The 22,629-nt window shown below is 44.8% G+C and overlaps 1 protein-coding gene and 2 long non-coding RNA genes across 6 annotated transcripts in view; 1 reads left to right on the top strand and 2 right to left on the bottom strand.

Moving 5' to 3' along the window:
- The window catches only part of LOC310690831, a 33,497-nt gene extending 17,614 nt beyond the window's left edge, over positions 1-15,883 (bottom strand). Inside the window, exon 1 of the long non-coding RNA XR_014518175.1 lies at positions 15,737-15,883. This is a non-coding gene — a long non-coding RNA (uncharacterized lncRNA). The remainder of the gene's footprint in view (positions 1-15,736) is intronic.
- Positions 2,629-17,621, bottom strand: SNRNP70 (small nuclear ribonucleoprotein U1 subunit 70). 4 transcript variants are annotated; one of them, XM_083470017.1, is made up of 10 exons: positions 17,483-17,621; positions 15,362-15,518; positions 15,161-15,223; positions 14,871-14,925; positions 14,607-14,671; positions 13,316-13,378; positions 12,358-12,439; positions 5,327-5,428; positions 4,162-4,249; positions 2,629-3,580 (listed from the first exon to the last, which is right to left on the bottom strand). In XM_083470017.1, the coding sequence occupies exons 2-10, from the start codon at positions 15,506-15,508 to the stop codon at positions 2,890-2,892; spliced, it is 1,356 nt and encodes a 451-aa protein (XP_083326143.1). In that variant the 5' UTR covers positions 15,509-15,518; positions 17,483-17,621; the 3' UTR covers positions 2,629-2,889. The 4 variants fall into 4 exon arrangements, with proteins under 4 accessions (XP_083326143.1, XP_083326145.1, XP_083326146.1 ...); XM_083470019.1 differs by having other exon boundaries at positions 2,629-3,544; positions 17,483-17,620; XM_083470020.1 differs by having other exon boundaries at positions 2,629-3,544; positions 15,362-15,521; positions 17,483-17,618.
- A 117-nt stretch (positions 17,622-17,738) lies between these two features.
- Positions 17,739-20,729, top strand: LOC310690854. Its single transcript, XR_014518213.1, has 3 exons — positions 17,739-17,832; positions 18,459-18,602; positions 20,475-20,729. It is a non-coding gene; the product is annotated as an uncharacterized lncRNA (long non-coding RNA).
- Positions 20,730-22,629: the final 1,900 nt, after the last annotated feature.

Raw genomic sequence — 22,629 nt, 5'->3', positions numbered from 1 at the left:
CTCTGAAGGAGTAGGAAGACTGCAACAGGGGGCCATCTCCGTCCCAGATGGTGGTCAACCCTTCCACTCCAACTATACCTTCCCTAGCCCACCACCACTGAAACTGGGGCATCTTCTCAACTCCCTGCTATCTGCCGACCCAGATACAACTTAGTGCCATCATTAAGTGTCACCTACACAGCTGGCAGATTAGGCCACAGGCCAAGTAGAAAGTGCATGCCACACTCCTTTGCGCCTCAATCAAGGGGAACCCGACAAACAAAAATTCCCTTCCTCCAGGCTATCACCATGTCATGGGCCTGTCTCCTGCAATGCTTGACCTACAATTCCCTATCTTGACTGACGGGTGCGTGCCCCTTTACCTCCCCAAAGGCAGCAACCCCACCACAGTCAACTCTGCCAGACGTGTCAAGTCTGCTGCTACAGTAAGGCAGGCTCTGGACCACCCCCATGCCTTAGCTGATAGGCAGTCAGTCAACATTCAAGGAGTATCACTTGCAATCAGCACCCACTTTAAGCTGCAAGCAGGTATCTAACAGGACAAACCAATGCAAGGCAAACTCTCTCTTGGTAGCTGGGTGAGTAGATCAGGCAGGGGGCATGGAAGTTCCAAACAGCCCCTCCCTGCGTAGTCCCCCTGCAGATCTGCTCTCATGAGATAAATTTTTTTAAAAAATGAAAAATGATATTAAATATACACAGTGGTACCTCGGGTTACATACGCTTCAGGTTACACACTCCGCTAACCCAGAAATAGTGCTTCAGGTTAAGAACTTTGATTCAGGATAAGAACAGAAATTGGGCTCCGGCGGCATGGCAGCAGCAGGAGGCCCCCATTAGCTAAAGTGGTGCTTCAGGTTAAGAACAGTTTCAGGTTAAGTACGGACCTCCGGAACGAATTAAGTACTTAACCCGAGGTACCACTGTATATATATATTAGTCTGCTTGTGGGATTTTCATATGGGATAAAAATGTTCTCTAGCAAAGCATTCAATTTTTCTCCAACAAATGAGCCTGCCATGGTGGCACGCTTCCCACACAAGAGAAAAATAGCATGGTAAACAGCTCAGACACAGACCAGCAGATGGGGCTTCTAAGCAAGAGTTCCACAGCCCATGCTCATAGCCTACATTTCTCCCACACACTCTGCTACTGTTCCAGGCATCCTTACGCAATTCTCTACTCCAGTACCAGTTTGGGCTAGCAGCTGTATGCAGCTTGCCTCCTTGCCAAATTCTGCTTGTAGGAGCCTGCCCTCCTATTAAATTAAGCTGCAGCAGAGATGCAGTACGTGAAGGATGAGCCATGAAAATGTCCACTTCTCTAAACAAATGATATTCAGACCCTGCAAGGAAAGTAGGCCCCTGCTGAAGAATCATAAAAGGTATTTCTTAATACCTCCACCTCAGCCTAACCATTCTATTTGTAGATATATTTTGTATTCAGGAGAGGTGGTAGCAAGGGCACCAAAAGCCTTCGATTCTGCTCGTCTAGTGTAATCTACTCATCACCAAAGCTTTCAGCCGCCACCTCTAGGCCTTACTGCCAAGCCACGACTCCAGCTTCTGAGCTGCCAGGGTTATGTGTACACTACGGTTTCCTAGGAATCTCTGCTTTCATATGACTAAAACAGGATTCTGGGCCTTACCAACACAGCTTCAAAGACATACTTGAAAGTGAATGGAGCAATACAGTGGTACCTCGGGTTAAGAACTTAATTTGTTCTGGAGGTCTGTTCTTAACCTGAGGTACCACTTTAGCTAATGGGGCCTCCCGCTGCTGCTGTGCCGCCGCCGCACGATTTCTGTTCTCATCCTGAAGCAAAGTTCTTAACCCAAGGTACTATTTCTGGGTTAGCGGAGTCTGTAACCTGAAGTGTCTGTAACCCGAGGTACCACTGTACTGGCAAAGATCTTGAAAGACAAGAGGGCTGGCTAAAACATGCCCAGTGAGTTGCAGGTGTAAATCTTGTCCCACCCTTGCCTATCACTTAGAATAAATTATTAAAAATAATTTTAAAATGCATACTTCTGAACATACAAATTGTGACAGTCAACTTTTCTTAGTGTAAAATCTGGATTACTTGGACACAGAACTAGTTTCTTTCAGTAGAAAATATACAGCCTTGACAACACTGGACCTAGACTTTCTTCCTATTGCTGGGCTCCAAATTAAATTCTCCCAATCCTTGGCTATTATCCACGACAAAACCTAAACTTCATAGAGCACTTTCCTCACAGATGCCATCATTAGGCAAAGTCTAAATAAACTTGAGCTTAATTTCAGTACAGGGATGAACCCCGCTTGCCTTTATCACCAGTCCCTTTTGAAATACTTCCTCCTAACCAATTTTTAGCATTTGCTCACTATCTTTCTATTATACCCCTCCTATAACTGAAATCACAGAATGAAGTTCTCACTGTCTTTCGGTTCATTTCCAAATTCTGCTGCTTCTCCCCTACTTTTCACTGCAAGCAAAAAGCTGAATCATAACTCCATTACCAGTAAAGGTTCCAGCAACAGTAATGCGTTTGACATATAACCAAGACCTTCTTTGTAGATCTCTGAGCCGCCGACAACCTGGAATCCAGCAGAGCCTCTCTTTAAACATGTCAGTTCCAGACACACTTCACATGGAGAAGAAAACATTAACACCACTTTATTCTTGCTTAAAGAAAAATATCCAAATACACAAGGGATCCGTGGAAGGTTACATGTTAAGAAGAAATGGGGTAGGACAGGCAGAACTGAAACAGACTTACCCTTCTAAACAAAACCAGTTAAAATCAATTACATCAACTGGCTGATGGGGCCTCATTGGTTAGGCAGCCCGGGAGACAAAAGCCTCACCTGACTGGACCACACGGGGCACGGAAGCGTCTCCATTCATCACTCCATTGGGGGCTCCATCATATATCCATTCTCAGTGGACAAATAACCATCAGCTGACTGCATGGATTCTTGGTCCAGGAACATATCCTGGCTGGTTTCTTCCAAGGCCTCTCCCATGCCATTGTCCTGCCCCCTCTCTTCCCGTTTCTCCCCTCCCCGCTCCCCCCGCTCCCGCTTGTGCTCCCTGTCCCGGTCCCTGTCTCTGTCCCTATCACGACGACGCTCTCTGTCACGATCCCTGTCTCTGTCTTTGTCACGATGGCTGCGCCGCCGATCCCTCTCTCTATCCCTCTCCCTGTCCCTATCTCTGTCCCTGCCCTTCTCTTCCCCCACTTCGGGCTTCACCTCCAGCCCATCTACGCCCATCTCGCCAAGGGTGGCCTCATCAGGCGGGGCCTCAGCCACTTCTGGCAGCTCTTCCTTCTTGTCTCTATCCCGCTCCCGGTCCCGCTTGCGATCCCTGGAACGGCTGCGGCGCTTGCGCTCCCGGTCTTTATCCTTGCTGCGCTCCCGGCTGCGCTTCCGCTCATCTTTCTCTCGGCTCCGCGTCCGCCGCCGGCGCTCCCGGGATCGGCTGCGACGGCGTTCCCGCTCTTTGTCTCGGTCTCGGCTGCGGTCTCGGCGATCACGCTCCCGTTCGCGGTCTCGATCCCTGTGAGCCGGGGTGGTGGCGAGGGGACAGAATGTACTTTCTCAAATGTCAAGTAATTGACTTTAACTACTACTTTGGCACTGTACAACACAAGAGGAAACCCATGAATGAACATGCCATCTATACAAGGACACATCTGCACTACAAACTAGTTTAACTGTCATGTCTTCCATGGTCCAGCATTATACAAAAGCAACACACAATAAAAGGTTTGCAATCCAAACTACCTTAATCACAGAATCTGGTTTCATACCCTTATCTTTACAATCGGGGGGGGGGGGGGGGCAGTTTGAAACAAATTATACAAATATTCAATCTGTCCCATTTTGTGTGTATTTAATTTTTAAGAGATACAAGAGGAGGGTCTGGCTGCAATTGAGAAATGTTCTAATTTTAAATGCTAGGATATTTGCTTTTGACTATAAGCCTGTAAGCCTTCTGTACATTTAGCACACATTTGGAGCTAAGTAATACTTTGAATGGGAGCTGCCACCAATCATTCTCTTGTATTAGAAATGAAATTCCTACAACAGTATAACTTTCTGAGGAGAGAGGGAGAATGGCAGTGATACTTTATGCATTCATGAATGTTGGATACTTTATGCAGCTCAACTCACCTTTCATCATATCGGGAGGTGTCATCCCGGCCTGAATGTCTGATGTTGACGTCAGCACCTCCTCGCCGGGTGCCACCGAGACCACCACCTGCAAAGGAGAGGAAAGAAGAAGAGTTTGGATTTGATATCTGCTTTATCACTACTCAAAGGAGTCTCAAAGCGGCTAACATTCTCCCTTCCCTTCCTCCCCCACAACAAACACTCTGAGAGAGGGGCTGAGAGACTTCAGAGAAGTGTGACTAGCCCAAGGTTACCCACAGCTGCATGTGGAGAAGCAGAGACGCGAACCCGGTTCACCAGATTACGAGTCTACTGCTCTTAACCACTACACCACACTGACAATCTTGGGTCTTTCCAGGCTTGTTCACAATTAGAAGGCCAGGGCTGGAAGAAACTATCGTCCTTCAGACTTGTATGCCCAGTGTGCGCTGTTCTAGTTCTAGTATATCTTGCTTAAATTGAACTCATCTGAAACCAGAGAGAGAGGGGAAAAGGATCTCTCCTGGTTTCTGAGCCACATATGCAGTGAGAACAATTTCTCCTGCCTCGCAAAAAAACGTACAGAAAGCAGACCTTGCCAAATGGAGGGATCAGAAGGAAGGATGAAAGCACCTTGGAACGGTTCATGTTCATCTTTCCAGAATCTGACTAAGAATCAACAAGTACCTCTGGCCCAACACAACAACCTTCACAGAAAACATCAACAGATGCTTATCTAGCATTATCTTGAAAACTTCTCAAGCACAGGGGATTTCTCTACCTTTCAAAAGCATTTCTTCATTGGCAAACAGCTCCCACATGTAAGCTGGTTTTCAAAGAAACGTTTAACTCGAGTCTACTTTCCTCTAGTTAAGACCTAACCATTCTTGGCCCACCCTCAGAAAACATAGGGAATAGCCACTTTAAGTACACAACTCCTTATGTTTCATTTTCCTTCTTTCTGGGCTGGACATATTTAGCTCCCTCAGTTTGTCTTCTAGATTGCTTGATCTCTACTTACTAAATGTCAACATCCTTGGCGGCCAGAATGCAGCAGTCCAGCAGCGCTGATGTCGGCCCCTCACACACACCCCGCCAAGACTTCTTGGGGCTTGCAACTATCGGGGACAAGGGTGGGGCAGAAAAACTGGCAGCAAGCATGGTATAGCTCTCTGCACACACTTACCAAGCCTGCGTGGGCGCCATCCCTTCACCGTGCGGCCTCTCTCTACGTCCACCAGCACCCGCCTGCCATCTATTTTTTTCCCATCGGCGTGCTTGTATGCCGCTGCAACAGATTAGGAGGGGTATCCAGGGGGGAGGGGAGGGCAAAGGGAACTGCCATTATCCCGACTGCACATCAACAAGCCCACCCGCCCCCAAAGACATATACCACACACAAAGGAATCTGAAGGAGGCTCCCATTGGCCCCGCTGCCCCGGGCGAGGGATTGCTCCACATCTGCTTGGGAAGCGTTGCCTCAAAGCTCGTCCTGAACACAAAAGCTTGCCTTGATTAAAGTAGCTGGGCAAAATCCACACCATTGTGGGAGTGGGTGGGTGGGTGGGTCAGGGACACAACTGGAAGGAAACTTTATGGGCTGCCTGACCACAGCTGCCCCAGAGCCCCAGAGTTGTGGAGCAATCCCCAGCACCACCTCATAATGCAGCCCCCTGGCCTCTGCTGCAAAAAGAAGGAAGGTTATTGAGCAGTCAAGACTCACGCTACATACATCACTTGCCCAGAACTGGGAAAAAGGCTGGGTACAGACAAGCAAGCCCTCCACCCCAGCCCTCCCAGCAAACCAGGCTCTGCTGCTTATTTGTACCCCCAGCCAGCCAGTCCCAAGATTGGCCATGCCCCCAAACCCAACCCCAAAGCAAGAGTTCCTGCCATCAAAATAAATAAATAAATAAAAATGGGGGGGGGGGACCAAACAGGTGAAGGGGAGGGGGGAAAGAGGTATATAGAAATGCTTTCTAGGTTACAGGGGAGTGAAAGGTCTGGCGGGGAAGGAAGAGGGTAGTATACACAAGGAAAAACACTCAGGGAACTGGCTGGCACCCTCGCTCAACACTCCCAGCCCACTTTAACCCGCTATCCCCCCCCCCCGCCCTCACCCACGCCGCTTTCAAACCCACTGCAAATCTCTAGGACGACTTTAAGGGGAGAGGAAATGTTCTCAAGCCACTTGCTAAAGGAAGGGTGGGCGAGCACAGCTAACAAGTAAAAAGGAAATAAAAGCATTTACCTGGAGAAACTACTTACAAAACCATTGCAACTTTTAACTCCTCAAACTCACTGCATCGGGCTGCTAGCGCTGGGGCCCGAGGCGCAGCTCCCCCCTGCCCGGGAGCCCCCGGCTGGGGCGGTATTTTGGGTTTTGCATTTTAGCCGCTGAGCCGACCTTCCCTGCCTTACCTGTCTCAGCAGCGGAAGTCGGACACTCAGATCCCACCCCACCCTTGCCAGCCCCTCCCCAGTCCCCCCAGCACCACCCCACTCCCCAAAACTACATAAAACTCTAAAGAGCTTGAAGATAGTTTATGCCTTAAGGGGTCCTTGCAAGCTTTGTGGCTCCCACGCGCCACCACTCCTCAAATATACTAAAGGACCTATATGTGGTCAAGAATGCAGGTGTGGGCAGTAGGTCCCATGGTCAGTGAAGCAGCGCTAGACACTACCAGAGGACTTCAATCCACAAATTTCTGAAGTATTCCCTTTTAAAAACATGCCCATCACCAAATTCAGAGAGCCAAATGTTGCTATTGTTTATTATCAGTTATCAAAGTGCTGGGTGTCTTTTACAAAAAAATAGAGCAAGATAGTTGAATGTATGTCTTTTTGGGGACAGTTTCAGGAATGAAATTTTACTTTTATTGAGCATGCACAGTTCAAAAGAGATGGGGAATGTGTGCACAGTTATTTTTAGATAAAAATGCAGGGGCTGTATTTCGTTGGAAAGCACAACAAATTACCGTATTTTTTGCACCATAACACTCACTTTTTTCCTCCTAGAAAGTAAGGGCAAATGTATGTGCGTGTTATAGAGCGAATGCCTGCGGGTGGCGGGGGGGATCTGCTGCAGTCGTGAGCAGAGGATCCATGGTTCCCCTTCCTTCCCTCCATGGTTACAAAGCATGGATCCACATGGATCCTCAGGATTTTTGCATTGGGCTACTCCAAACTCACTGTCAGATCACATGTCTGTGGCCACAGCATGAACCACAAAAATCATATATCCACTATTTCGTTTAGAATAATTTTTTCCTTGTTTTCCTCCTCTAAAAACTACGTGCGTGTTATGGTCTGGTGCGTGTTATAGAGCGAAAAATACGGTAACTATAATGGTTTAAAGCTAACCGCGTGCATAAACTGTGCATTAGAGAAAAAATAAACACATTATCCTTAAGTATGCACATAAAAAAGATAAGAGATAATCTCTCTCTTCGATGTGGGTACATAGGATTTTCCCCTTCCTCACTCATGCATATATGCTCAAGGAGGTTGTTCTCATATACGTAACTGGGGGGGAAAGGGTTGAAATTCCCTTCTTATAGAAACAAATGGCAAAAATCTTCTGATGTACATACATTTAATGGGAAAATATTACTTCAGAAAAAAAGACTTGGAAGCTCTCCATTTCAAGCAGAAGGTTCCATGAAATAAAGAAAAAAGTACTGGCTCTAACTTATTACTGCACAAAACATTTTCACCTGTTCTGATTTCACCTGTTCTAAATCCTGATGCAACAGTACACAGCAGAAAAGCTCTGATTTTTTTAAAAGTCCAAAAATCAGTTTCTTTGAAGGAGGATGTATTTTCCAACGGTCTGCCATCCCCCTAACCTTCATTAAAAAAAAAAAAACAGAACAAAAAGTGGAGATTGTTCAGCTACTAGAGAAAGCTGTGGAAGGTGGAGCTTGACAAGATCTTCATCGTCAAGTCAGGCTTTGTCCAATGACCAATGGCAAAGATGTCATCCTGGGCCTCGAAGCCCTGAGAATCAGAAGCCAGTCACAGTTTGGATCTTGGGGCACGATGACAGACCGCCACCCCCTACAAATTGAGTCTCCAAGTTAGCCTCATGGCTCATTTCCAAAATGGGCAGCCAGTGGACCAAAGTCAGCAAGGAGCAACGTCCCTGCCCCCCATATTCACCACCATTTTATTGAAGATGGGAGACGAAGCTGGGCCTTTTCTCCAGTGAAGAGGTCAGTCCATGGTTGGGCGAGTCCCAGATTGCTTACCTGAAACCACCCTCTGCATTGCATCTTACCTTCCTGGGACATTTTATAATTAAGCACAATGGCCCTAGCATAAAAATCCCCAAGCTTTTCTCAGGGCATTCAAGGGCTTTGAGCAGCAGCAGCAGCTGACATGTTGGGGAAGCTCACCTAGAACAGCTCTGTTGTCACATTAGTTAGGCCTGAAAAGTTACTATTCAAGCCCTTTCTGGTATCCCATCAATGACCAAGCCCTGGGTTTTCAAAGCTTTTCAATGCCAAGTTAGACCTTCAAACTTTTCTCTCTAGGAGAGGCCAATTCACACGTTACTCTGGATAAATTGGTGAATTCATTTTTTCATACAGAAATTTCACCACAAAGAGATTCCTAATAATTCTTCATGCTTTCATGTGCTTGCACAATTAATAAGAGGCAAGGACACGCAGGGTGTGCAATTCCATTCACTGTACCTCTCTCATCCTTTTATGAGACCAAATCAACAGAGAAGAATGTATAAGGAATCCCTCCATCTTGTGACAAGATTGCTATGTAAAAGATGAGTATGAGATTCTCTGTAAGTAGCACTTACTTATCAGAATTTGGCAAAGTAACACTCTGCTCTGGATTGCTGGAGACACATAATCACAATGCTGGGGAGGGAGCTTTCAGAATTTACCAAGTCCCTCAAGGAGCCAACAGCGAACACCTGTTAATCAGCACACTAAGCAGTTTATAGCTCCAATACTAAACTCATAGGCACTCTTGATTTTCCCTGTTCTTTAATAGATCCAAGGGCAGCACTTACCGCTTTTTCCCTAGGATTCAGAGGTCAGCAGTTAAGTTTCAAGGGCAAAGGTGGGTTTTTCTTTGTTTAATTAACTTTCCAACCTTGTCAACAGTGCCCCAAAGCAATGCAGAGGTGGACAGTACGTGCACATTGGCCTTTACGGTTTGCTATTTAGCGATATACTGCTGCCTTTGACATTCTAGATCTTGCCTTGCAGACGATGGCAAGCTGAAGGGCCCCATCTAAATCCTTATTAAGTTTCAATACTCCAAAGCTTAAAGGCCTCTGACAGAACACATCCTTCCAACGTAAATACTGGGAGGCAACAGGATGGTCCTTTTCAGGTTTAAGTCCTGAATTTTACCAAGCCTCCCCCCACCTTGGCATTCCTAGCTATAGCCTGCATTAGGCAGGGTTGAGGGCTCCAAATACTACACAATTGAAAGATCTAAGCTAAAGGAGCCAGACAGAAAAGAAGATAACAAGAAAGAACAGCAAGGTATGTGTGATGTCTCTGAACTGCCTTCTCTAGCAATAATTAGGAACCCAGCAACAGTGATATAGTTGCCTGCTTGCATGTTAAAACCCACACTGGGGGATCAACGATTTAGAACCTCTGTTGAGACAGACATCCCAACCGTGTCCCACTTGCAGGTCCCATTACGGTCTTGGCAAGCCCTGCAAGGGTAGCCAGAGGAATTACTCTACATAGCTTTGTGCTCCCACTCTTGCTAACTACCCAACCACCCATCAGCTTCCTAACTAAAAGCAGAGCTCAAATATCCTCAGTCCTGGTTCCTATCAATCAAAGAGCACAGGCATAAAAATGCACTCCCTCCTAAGAAACACACATCAGCTTACTCAGGGATTATGTACATTAACAAGAGCATCAAAAGATATTTGCCTCCAAGTTTGGCCAGGGGCAAGTTGCAGTGGCTCATGGTAAAATATTGTTAGTCAATGCAATTTCTGTACCTAGAGATAAAGCACCAAAGCCAAAAGATTTAAAATGTAAAAAGCCCCGTGTGTCTCAATCTGATTCAAGTGACCCAATAACTGGGAAGAATCCATGCCACAAATGTACAATCTGTTAAAACTCTTAAATTCAAGAACTGACTCAAGTGGTAGTTGATGTAGATGTTTGCTCTCTAATACAGCTGTGCAAATAATTGTTCAGAGGATGGCTTCCCATTCATTCCTAAGCTTACCAGTACCACTCCACCTCTCACTGCTACCAGTCACTCCACTGCCCAGGCACCTAGTCCGGGTGTCTGTCCAAGACAGCCAGGTACACATACTTTATAATGCTATCTTGTTTTCAAGATAGAATAATGGAGCTTATATGTGAGTGGCTCTATCCCTCTGGCACTGGAGGTGCTTCTTTCGGGAATTGTCACTGGCCACAAACATCAGGCAAGTGCTAAATTACAAAGCTACCTTAATATGCTGCAACTTGCTTTTACAGTATATAAGATAGAATGTTTAAGAATGATGTAGTCTAGGTTTTCCCACCTTTCCAAAGAGGACTAACAGAGCCCAGTCCTTTCCAAAGAGCACTAACACAATCTAACCCAGGTCTGCCAGGATATTTGGGAGCCTCGTATTAGCATCAGACTTTACCATCGCTTGTGTCTACACTATTAAATGTAAGCAGTGATTGAAGGTGGAAAGATTAACATTCTCATGACGATTTCAGAAAGTGACCTCAAATACTGTGATGCTTTCTTATGTGTGTTAATGATTGAGAGGAAGCATTTTGGTCTAGCCAGTCTGAAAAGGACTGAGGAGCCCCTACCTACTTGGGGCAAACATAATAAAATGATATTTTTGAAATAACTCTCACTCGCCAACTGTTTCTGCCTGCGTTGTTTAATGATTGCCAATCCAGCCTCACAGACTGAAGAGCGTAAAACAGCAAATGTGTGTCTTGGAGAGGGAGGGTTCACTCAGGATATTTGAGCCCTACTGGAGAGGGCTGACCTATTATTATTCTTCCCTCCCTCCCCATTATATTTATGCTGCAAAATGTTAAGGCCAACAACCAAGCATAAGGAACCCATTTCTCCTTCTCCTTCCACACAGCAAGAGAACAGCGCAGAAGCCAGAAGAGAAACACATTCCTCTTCCTTCCTTCCTTCCCTCCACCCCACCTCCACACTAAGTCATGTCACCTAGCATCTGCCTTTGACCTGGCTTGTGTATAGAAGTGTGTTGGGTACTGCGGTTTCTTACCAATTATACAAACCCTTATACCAACCATACAATGAGATGTTGTAAAGGGGAAGCATAAGGATCAGCTGCAAGCCAGCAGTGGCAATAGCCATCAGAAAGGTGGCTGCAGTGACAATAAGAACACAGAATTAATACACCCCGCTCACAACACGCCTCTCAACAACAGCATCTTTTTCAAAACACAGCTACAGGTCAAAGTTACACTTGCTTTAGAAGAACTACTTCTTCACAGCATTCATTCTCCCTCTTTAAAATAAATTAACAGAAAGGAGATGGGCAACAGTTCAGTGTGTGGGGGCAGCCTTTATGACCCTGCTGGGTTCTGCAATGCAAGCAGGAACTCCAGCTTGCCCAAAAAGATGCTGGCATGACTAGTTGCCCACCCTCGGTCTACAGGGTTCCCCCCAACACAAGGGAATCTTGAGGGGTAAAGATGAGAGCTGTTGAACTGTTGCCTGTTACTTTAGCATACATACGCACACACACACATTGCATTTGCAGCACCCCAGCTACGTTAATTTCTTTTTTCAGAACTAGACAAAGAGATGGAAGTGATGCTCTCGAAAGAGAGCAAGCCTACCTAGAGTAAAACTGAGATTCCCAAGTCCAAACCCTACATGAATGACTGAATGACAAAATATATAGGGAGAAGAGGGTAAAACTTCCTCCCTTCTGGATTCTACTGTTGATGTGATTGGAAGGAGTCTCTCCCCCACCTCCCCCCCACTTTCTATTATTGGTATGAGTGGAAGGGTCCTCACTCGGAAACCCAAGAGGGCCAGATTAACGGAACTTGGGTGCTTGCCAAACCAAGCCAGGCTCCCCCACTCTGTACTTACCTGTTGGGGGAGCCCAAGCCCTCAAATAACTCAAGGGCTTTGAAAAAACATGCTTTTGTAATAGAAAAACTAATTTATAAAAAGACAAAACACACAAATCATAAAAACATCCCAGAAAACTATTGTACTTACAGTGCATGTCACGTTCATGTTCGTATTCAATGAAGGCGTAGCCACGTGGCTTGCCGGAGTGCTTATTGTACACCATGTAGATCTGGAATGGAATTGAAGTGGCAGCAAGGGTTAACTGGTTAAATGTATAGCCCTAATACCTTCTTAGGACCCAAATGAAGTCCACCTCCTTATAAAACTCCACTTGAGAACACAAAGAGGAAAATGATCAGTACACATTCAACTCTCGGCTTCTTGGTTGACCATGCCTGCTATGGTGTAATTAGAGGGGCATTTCTGCAAAAAAAAAGATACCTAAGTGATACAGGAAGCTCCAGATTCCAAAGCCCACATTACATTTTGTGTGAACGAAGCCTAGAAATTCCCACTGTGCCCTCTATATAGAGTAGCTGTGAGAGCACTAGAGAAATGAGGAAATGATAGCAGGGAACAAGTTCTGTCTTCCATGTATAAGCGCTTAAAAAAAAAAAAGAACAGTGCTCCAATGAGTTCAGAGATAGAAACAGCTTTTTCCCAGGGGTCACTCTCTCCACCCCAGCATTGTGAATGTCTTTGATAAAATGATGTGAGAGACAGGAGGCACTGGAAAGATAGCAATGTTAAAATCAAGTTGGTTTATCCTAAACCACAGAACTAGAGATATGTTCCAAATATATGAAGTGCTTCTGATAAATCAGAAGCATTTGAATGCAAAACAATTATCTTTGAAATGAAGTAAAATGATATGGGAAGAAAACGAAGATTAAAACTTGCTCTCTTAGAAAGAGGTAAACAGGGATTAAAACAATGAAATTAGGGCAGAAACCACTCCACCCACCCACCCACCACAAAATACTGGTCTACGCAATTCATCACTGGGAAATATGGTGATAATTATGTTCAATAAATTATTATCTAACAGCTATTGAATTTTATTGATTGATTGCCAAACAGATTCAAAAATAACCTTTCTACTTACTCGTTTTATAGGGCCATAAACTTCAAACTCCCGCCTCAGCTTGGATTCTGTTGTGTCATAGTTCTGCAAGGAAAATGGGAAGTCAAATAAGGAGGAGGCATAGAGATTATAACTGGTAGTTGTTTTTGTTTGCTTTGCAGATATGACTTAAAGGACATAAACAAACTGACAGAAGCAATTAAAGGTTCACAGAAGAGAACCCATTTCTCCCCTCAAAGAGCAATATTTGATGCAGACCGCATGCTACACAATACAGTATGCACAAATTCTGAAATACCCTGGGAACCCTTCTGTTATTTTCTCATTTATGTGTATGAAATAAAACTTTACCAATCTGCATAGCTTTTCAGCCAGACTATTTGAATTCCAAATATTCATTGTAGCTCCAGATTCTTCCACAATTTTTTTTGCAATCACTGCCCTCACCAAATAACCAATTAAGGCCCTAATTTTCAGACCATCATTATTATTATTTAAAAACAAATGTAATATTTATTTCTGGTGATTTCATAATTTGTTGGCTTAGTTGTTTTGAAAATTTCCTCAAATATCTCATCCCTTATGACATGTCCACCACATGTGTTTGAAATACCGTTTGTCTAAAAACCTCTACAACATAATGCTTATGCATTGTTGTGAAGTAAGAAATTCCTAAGGGAGTTAATTATCATTTTTGTGTTGTCCCAGTCCTGTTTCCCAGACTTTTCCTAACTCTTCAGGTGACTGCATGTCCATTGTATTAAGAACTAATGCAAACTGGAAACTAGCCCTTTACATCTTTGTCACTAACTTCTAAAATTATCTTCTCATACTGACCCAGGTCTCTGGTTGCTTGTCCCATAATGTGGGGCAATCTGAAAATGATCCTACTTGCTACCATGAAAGCCACACAATGTTGGGATGGTATAGTTAATGCTTCCATGGCTCCCTAGAGCCACATTCCCATGTAAAATTCCAATAGTTTATGAAGATTAGCCAGTTTCTGTGATTCAGAAATGGCCTGTTTCTCTCAAGAAAATCAGAATGACCTTGTATCGGGATGATTGGGGAGATCCCTGGCACGAGGGGTTCTTTGTGCTCTTTCCGTACTTTTAACACCACCTTAAGAGCTGTGCCACAATTTTTAATCCTGGTTTTTATAAGCTTATTTACATAGGACAGTACTGTTGGCAATGGTGGAAATTGCTAAAGCAGCTGTTTGTTTCCATCTGTAATCTAACCTCTCTTACTGGTAAGGACACTAGCAATTTATTTTAAACGAAGTGTTGGTAGAAGGAAGAAGGTAACTTACAACTCTGGCCACAAAGAGAGTCTTGAAGGCATCTCCTTGAGCATTGGGATCATTGTGAGGGTCCCCTGATTGGAAGAAGAATAAGGTAACGGATAAGAAATGAAGGAAAAGGGGGGGTGTCATTTGTTCTTTCACACATGTGAACATTAGGCCCATCTTAAGAGTAATCAATGAAACATTGAATTCATTCATGGTTAAAGACCAAAAGTGGTGCGACTTTCACAAAGTTCATTCCTTCCCCCACTGCTCCTCTCCCTGACTTACACATCTTCAGCTCAGTCTCAACCTCTTGTTGCCGGCGCTCAATCTTCTCTCGCCTCTGCAAGGAAAGGTGTCAAGGAGAAAATTAATGCTTACCTTCCAGTTCAGATTAACTACCTGAAGAAATACATCCCTTTGAAAGAAATAGGGACCCACAAACCTCAGCTTCTAAGGAAGAAAGCTACTAACAAACAGTCAAGGGTGGAACCTGAGGCGTTCCCCCATGCAATCTAGGAATCCTGGATCAGAGCTCCTGTTGCAATAACCCACAAATTACTAGGCCCTGTACATACCTTCCGTTCCATTCGTTCCTCACGCGTCTCCGCGCGGGTTGGTGGAGGAGCATCACGTGGGTCCTGTAAGAGAAAGAGCTCATTTTTAATAAAGGACAAAGTGTTGAGAAATAAAAGCTGTTCTTGCAACAGCCAAATTCTGCAGGCACTAGCCAATGTTCTAACAAATTACAAATCAGGCCAATTCTTAAATGTACTTACCTCAAATTCTCGAATGTAGGGGGCAATGCCACTGTAGGGCTGATTATGGTGCTTCTCATGGGGTAGTTTCTCCAGAGGAGGTAGGTAGGGTATAGGATCACGGGGGGCAAATAGCGCCAACAAATTTGGGGGCAGGAATTGCGTCATCTTGGAAAACCTGCTACACATAAGAAAAAGAACAGACAGTTTGAGAACAGGATAAAGACAGCTGGTGCAGACATTCCCTAAGAAGTTCTTAACATGGCACAAGAACTGTTAGTAATCCACATCCATGCACAAATCAGTTAAAAACAAACCACCACTTCTGAACATCAAAGGTTGGAAGCTGGACTTATAGTACAATCCTATGTCCATTTACTCAGAAGTAAATCATACAGTGGTACCCCGCAAGACGAATGCCTCGCAAGACGGAAAACCCGCAAGACGAAAGGGTTTCCTGTTTTGGAGGCGCTTCACAAGACGAATTTCCCTATGGGCTTGCTTCGCAAGACGAAAGCCCATAGGGAAATTTCCGGAGACCTGTTTTAAATTGCTGGCGGTCGGGAGCAAAGACTTTCGCCCACAGCCGGCCTTCAGAAGAGGTCCTGGAGACTTCTCTGCTGTCCCGGGCGATCTTAAAATGCTGGCGGGCGGGAGCGAAGCATTCGCTGCCGACCCCCAGCATTTTAAAATCTCCCCGGGACAGCGGAGGCTTCGCTCCCGCCCGCCAGCATTTTAAAATCGCCCCGGGACAGCAGGGGCTTTTAAAATGCTGGCGGTCGGCAGCAAAGCCCTCCTGTCCCCGGAGCTTGTGGGGCGGGAGGTGGGAAGAAGGGCTTTTCTTCCCACCGCCAGCCTTCAGAACAGCCTTCTGAAGGCTGGCAGTGGGAAGAAAAGCCCTTGTCCCCCCCCCCAGCCTTCAGAAGAGGTCGGGGGACAGACTGTCCCCGGACCTGGTCTGAAGGCGGTTTCCCTAGGAACGCATTAATTGATTTTCAATGCATTCCTATGGGAAACCGTGCTTCGCAAGACGAAAAACTCGCAAGAAGAAAAAACTTGCGGAACGAATTAATTTCGTCTTGCGAGGCACCACTGTACTAAGCTCAACCCAGTATCTCTCAGGTTCCCTCCTCCCTATACTACACCTCTCTTATCAGTTGGTGCAGCAGAGAGTAGTGTTGCAATACTATACACACATATCTGGGAGTAAGTAGACCCAGAGAATGCCACTGGTAAGAGACTGCTTCAAAGCAGGAAGTCCTGTTTTGAATCTGCTCCGATCTGAGGCCTGCTCCAGACATGCAGCAAATGGGTGGGTGGGTGGGAAGGGGGTAGAGTGGACTGTACCATTCCACATCGCAAGTGGGCAATTTATTACTGTCCAGTGCTCCTCGGGGCCCCTTCCCCCTGCGTACAAAACCACTTGCAAGGAGTGAAAACACGCACACAAGCAAGAGAACTTTTATAGACCAACCCTCTCTCTCTCTCCAGTGCACAGCTCTTCCATCCCCGTTTTCACAACGCAGGAGAGCATTCAAAGAACGTGAGCGCACACATATGCACACCTGCAGTTTGAAGTGGTACAGTCCGTTCCACCACCTTAGCCCTCCCTGTCCCGTCCTCCCCCCCTTCATAATGCATTGGTAGAGGCCTCAGAAAGTGGCCCTATGGAGGGGGTGGGAAATAACCATATGGTGACCTACCTTGCAGGGCTGCAGTAGAAGCAGACACAGCACTTAAGTGCAGTGCTTTGAGAACGATGTGAATACAGCACCACAGTTATTACTATTATTATTATTACTATTATTATTATTATTATTATCCCAGGAGGCTCCTGGATCCCTCCCCCTCTTCACCCATAATCACAGCCTCCCCTCTCCCTCCTTTTTTGTAATCAACCTTTGCTTCTCTGCCCCCCCTTCATAAAATCGCTGCCCTTTAACCTCCCCCCCCAAAAAACACCCGTTATTCCCAAGCCCCTCCCCTCTGGCCCAACCGCACACAGACACGCGCGCGACAAATGTGGGGGGGGGGGAGGTAGAAAAACACCACAACAACCCCACTTCTTCCTCTCACGTAGCGGGCCCCCTCCCACGGTTACTGCCCACCGCCCCTGGGCTGTGACCACGCTTCCTCACGTACTCGCCGCCTCTCTTTCACTGCGGTGGGCCGTGGGCGCTCTTTCCCTCTGCTGCCTCGGCGCCCGCCGCCGCCGCCTCAGGCTGGGCCTAGTCCCTGCTGCCTCTGCGCATGCTCAGCCTCCAACATCCGTACAACCAACCAGTCCCCCCTCCCTCCTCCAGTCAGCATGTCCAGATCCTTACGCGGACGGATCTTCTTTACCGCCGTTTTAAAAGCTCGGTGATCCCTCCGCGCGAGTTTTTCGGTTGGAAGAAGCTGAGGGGAGCCGCGGGTGGGGGAAGGGCTAGGGAAGTAGTCCTCTTAAGAAGAATAAAATGTTATGTATTAGCTGCGCTGAGGCCAGTTCGAGGGTGGGCGAAGGTTTGGAGTGTATCGCCTCGGGGCTATAGAGGGGAAGCTGCACATTTTGAATGTTTCTCCTCTGAGGAGTTTTAACACCCCACCAAAAACAAAAACCCACTCCAAAGTCCATGTGGCATTTTGCTACCTTGAACCCTTCCTCCTGACGCGACAAAAACCCGCGCGCAGGAAAGCTTTCGTTGCTGGCGCATGTCAACGTGCCTGTGGTAAATCTCACGTGGAAGGGAGTTCCGTCGGTTACTTCTGGCCAGAAGGACGACTAGAAGTCATTTCGCCCAGATTTTCCTGATCATGTTGAATACAGAATCTTTTCCCACCCTCAGATTTGGTGCAAGAAGCCGTTTTTCGTTTAGCACCGCATAGCAAAAAGTGTTTACCGATTAAAGTAGGGTGGTTAAAGTTAGATTAAGGTGCAGTCTTGGGAAGAAAGCCACACTAAAGGGAGGAGCAGTCTAGTTTCTCACAAAAAAAGAATAGGACCTGTTCATTTTGCCTCATATCTCAGGTTCTACAAAGGCTAGAAACCTTTTTATAATACAGTATATAGATATAGAGGAACCTAGGAGCCAGTATAATGGTTCAAATACTGGACTTTTCCCACTTTTGAGCCTTGAAGTTCACAGGATGTCCTTGAGTCTCTCAGCCTAACCTACCTCAGAGGATCGCCGTGAGGATAAAATGGGGAGAGGGAGAACCATGGACACCACCTTTGCGTCTTTGCGCCAGCAGTTCTCAGGGACAGGAGTTTCATGGTGCCAGTGTAAGTAACCTCCTTTGCTGCATTGCAATGCTGCAAAATGAAAATAAAGATTCCATGTTCGTTCCTGCATTGCAGGGGGTTGGACTAGATGACCCCAGGGGTCCCTTCCAACTGTAAGATTCTATTATCCTATGTCAACAGCACAACATCACCACTCAACAAGCCCACACAAGGCAGCAGCTGCACATATATGCACATAAACACAGACATGAACCCAAGTTAGGGTAAGTGAACAGGACAGATCAAATTTCATTTGGGGAGTAGGATAGTGTCTAGCAGGCAAACCAAAGCAATAACAGGAAAGGGAAACAATACCCTTCTCCAGCTCACAATCATCATCATCATAAATTTTATAAATTTTATATATCCCATCCATATGATTGGGCTGCCACAGGCATTCTGGGTGGCATCCAACAAAAATACAAATAAAGCTTTTTAAAAAAATAAATAAAAATCAAACATTAAAAGCTTCCCAAAACAGCTCACCAGAACCTCAATTACTGCACAGCAGCTTGCAGAAAGGAATATATCTGAAGTGAATTGACTGGCAGCAGGTGGCACTGTTAGATAGTGAATGTTTCAGAAATATTCATCAGGAGAAGATCTGCCTGCTTGTGTAAGGTGAAAGAAAGCAGTAATACATAACTTTTCAAGATTTCTTTTCTTGCCTTTATTGGCATGTTAAAACAGTAAAATCATAAAAATCATACAAAGTCATCCAAATACACTGATAATCCAAACACAAACAAGATATAAAAGACTAGATAACCACCATTGAATAAATCAGACAACTTTAGATTTAGCTTTAAAGATCTTGGCTAAGTACCCCAAAACAATCTTGGTAGTTTTGGGAGTATAATCCCTCAGGAAATATTGGATTATAGACTCTTTGCAAATCAATATTTTGAGCTGTAAGGGAGTCGGTAGGAGATCTCTGTGATGGGTATTGAGAAGAGGGCAAAATTATGTGATGTATTGGTGTTTTCTTATTACAGGAACAGAATCTGATCTGGAAGGGGATTTTTTGAAACCTTCCAAACAATACAGATGAGGGGAATGCGTTTAGACGAGCTAGCATAAAAGCTCTGCTATACGATGGAGTATCTAAATTATAAAAGTAATTAGGCATTACTCCGTGGTGGTGCTGTAATCCTTTTCAAGACTCCAAGGGATATGGTGAACCTGCTCTCCTTGCAATATGGATGTAAATTGAACTTTGAAAACATTTAAGAGTTAAGCCCTTGTCTCTTTTAACAATCCACAGTACAGTGAAAGGTGTGGTCATAAAAGGGCAGAGAAACAGTGTGAAAGTACCAGCTCCAGATACCATGTTCCCCTTATGGCCTAAAACTGCACAGAGCAAAAGGGCTGAATGTCAAGGCTCACAGCATACTAAGAGCTAGAGTTCTATGTACCGTATTTTTCGCTCTACAAGACGCACCAGACCACAAGACGCACCTAGTTTTTGGAGGAGGAAAACAAGAAAAAAAATATTCTGAATCTCAGAAGCCAGAACAGCAAGAGGGATCGCTGCGCAGTGAAAGCAGCAATCCCTCTTGCTGTTCCTGCTTCTGGGATAGCTGCGCAGCCTGCCTTCGCTCCATAAGACGCACACACATTTCCCCTTACTTTTTAGGAAGGAAAAAGTGAGTCTTATAGAGCAAAAAATACGGTAAATAGGCGTGATTGCAAGGGCACAACACAAAGACAACTGGAGGCCTCATGGATGATGATATTGTGCTCACAACCATTACAAGTTAAGGAAACACAGCAGTCTGTGGTGTAACTTGGATGGGGCAGAACAGACCAGATTCTTTAGACCAGAGTATGTAAAACATACCCAGAAGCCTTTAATCCTTTTTCTTACTGCAGGGATGGGGAACCTGTGGCTCTCCAGATGATGCTTACAAACCACTTGCAAACGTGTTGCTATGAGAAATTCACACTAAAATCCCGATGCTCTTAAAAAATTTTTTTTATTAAATATAAGAAGAAAAACAAACAATAACAGGAACAGACGTAAATACCCCCCCAACGCTCCTGCCCACCCCTTCCGTCAATGGTACAATGGTACATAGTAATTATACAATGGTACATTGTAATAAATTCAAGTTTTCACATCAACTTTTGTTTCTACAGCATAAAGGGTAGAGCACAAAGTCTGATCAGCAGTCAGTTCATCATTCACAAAGAAAGAAAAGTTATTTTTCCTGAAAGGAGATGTAGTCTGTAATTACAACATCCAAATTTGTAATGCTGCTGCTGATCAGTCTGTAAGTCCAGTACTGTTGGTGTATGTAATAAATTGCCAAAATGCTGATGAATTTTGATGAGGATTTTTTTTAATGCAAAATGTAGAGAACTGAATTTTAGATGGGAAAAATTAGAAATTAGACAGAACCGAAACTTATCGATTCTTCCATCCCTTGCTGGCTGGAGTAACTATTATGATTAGTAAGCTACTGATTAGCTCATCCCACCCTGCACTGCTACTATTTCATTATCTGGGACAGAGGCTTCAAACTTCCTTCCAGAAAAGCCTGGGCTTCCCTCAGTGTTTATCAGGCTCTTCAGTTAGAAGACCGGTAATGGTGGCAGTATCCTTGAAACATACCTTGCACGCCACTATCAATCTTCCATGCCAAGTGCAGCCATGGGAGAGAGCTAGTCATTGTCCCAGGATGCATTCTCAGTTTGCACTAAGCACCAGTAGTAGGGATAAGTGAAACTGCCAATTTCAGCTTCTCTCAGTTTCTCATTTTCCAATTTTTTCTTTAAAAAGAATCGGACTTTTTGAAGTTTGGAGAGTGGTAGGGAAATGCATTGAAAAGTGTGGGGAAAGTGTAGGAAGATGTGCAAACACTTGGCAAGCAAATCAGGATGAACGCAGGCTGAATACACATGTCGTATATAAACCCCTCACGCTGGCAAACAAATCAGAATAAATGTTCAATAAGAAACAGATATAATCTGAGCCCCGTATATGCTTTGTGCAAACAAATCAGGGTGAATGCTCAATAAATAGGTTGTCTGGAGGAGCTGGCTAGCAAAAATACCTGAATGTTTATACTCTCACTAGCATGAGGAAAATGCTTGAGGTGCATACATCATCATCATCGCTTAATATTGATAAATGCATCTAAAATATACTGGCTGTTGTACATGGATAAAATGAACAGATTCCTGCTTGCTGACTCACAATCGAAAACACATGAGACAATTTTGTATGCACCATACATTTAAAGCACATTTACAGCACATCTCCCACCCCCAATAACCCTGAAAACTGTAGTTTACCCCACACAGAGCTATAATTCCCAGCACCTTTAATAAATGACAGTTTATTGCTTCAAATGTGCCATAAGTGTATGTTGTATACATAGTCTTAAGGAGAGGGACATTGGAGAGAATGGGAAACCTTTGTATTTGTTGAGTGAAAAGCAAAAAAAATTCTTTAAAAGAGATAAATCCCGAACAGTTATGAACCTAGCAGTAGGAAGGAAAATAATTGAAGAAATCAAATAGAATATCCAGAAGGAAATGTGGGAGAGAGACATTTTGAATCAGTTCTTAAAGGAAGACAAAGAAAAGGCCAGTCAAATATTGAGAACAAGAGAGCAATGCACAAGGGACTGTGGGAGAAAAAAAGCAAGGAAATTAGAAATAACACAAAAGGAATGAAGTCTGAGGATGAAGCTTTGTTTTCGGTGAAAGGAGAAGAATAGAGAAGAAGCAATAAAAAGATTAGAAGAACAACTATCATGAAGAGGCATAGAAGGTGTTTAAACTTAATACAATGATGAGGGGTGCCATTTGTGCAGGGCCAGGACATCTTGCTACTTGAGTCAGAGCAGCAAATCCCCCCTCCCCATCTAGAACCCAAGTCTGGTTGTGTTATTTTGGCACCTGAGGCAGAAAGCCCTACAATTGCTTCTCTCCCCCCCACACCCTGTGCAGTAAAAAGACATTAATAATTAAATATAACTTTGTTGCCCTATCATGACTCTCAGCCACCTGTGGCAGCTGC

This window comes from Podarcis liolepis, assembly GCF_965112155.1.
Source record: "Podarcis liolepis genome assembly, chromosome: 13".
Lineage (NCBI taxonomy): Eukaryota > Metazoa > Chordata > Lepidosauria > Squamata > Lacertidae > Podarcis > Podarcis liolepis.
Note: the sequence above shows the minus strand (reverse complement) of the source record. Positions and strands in the feature narration are given on the sequence as shown.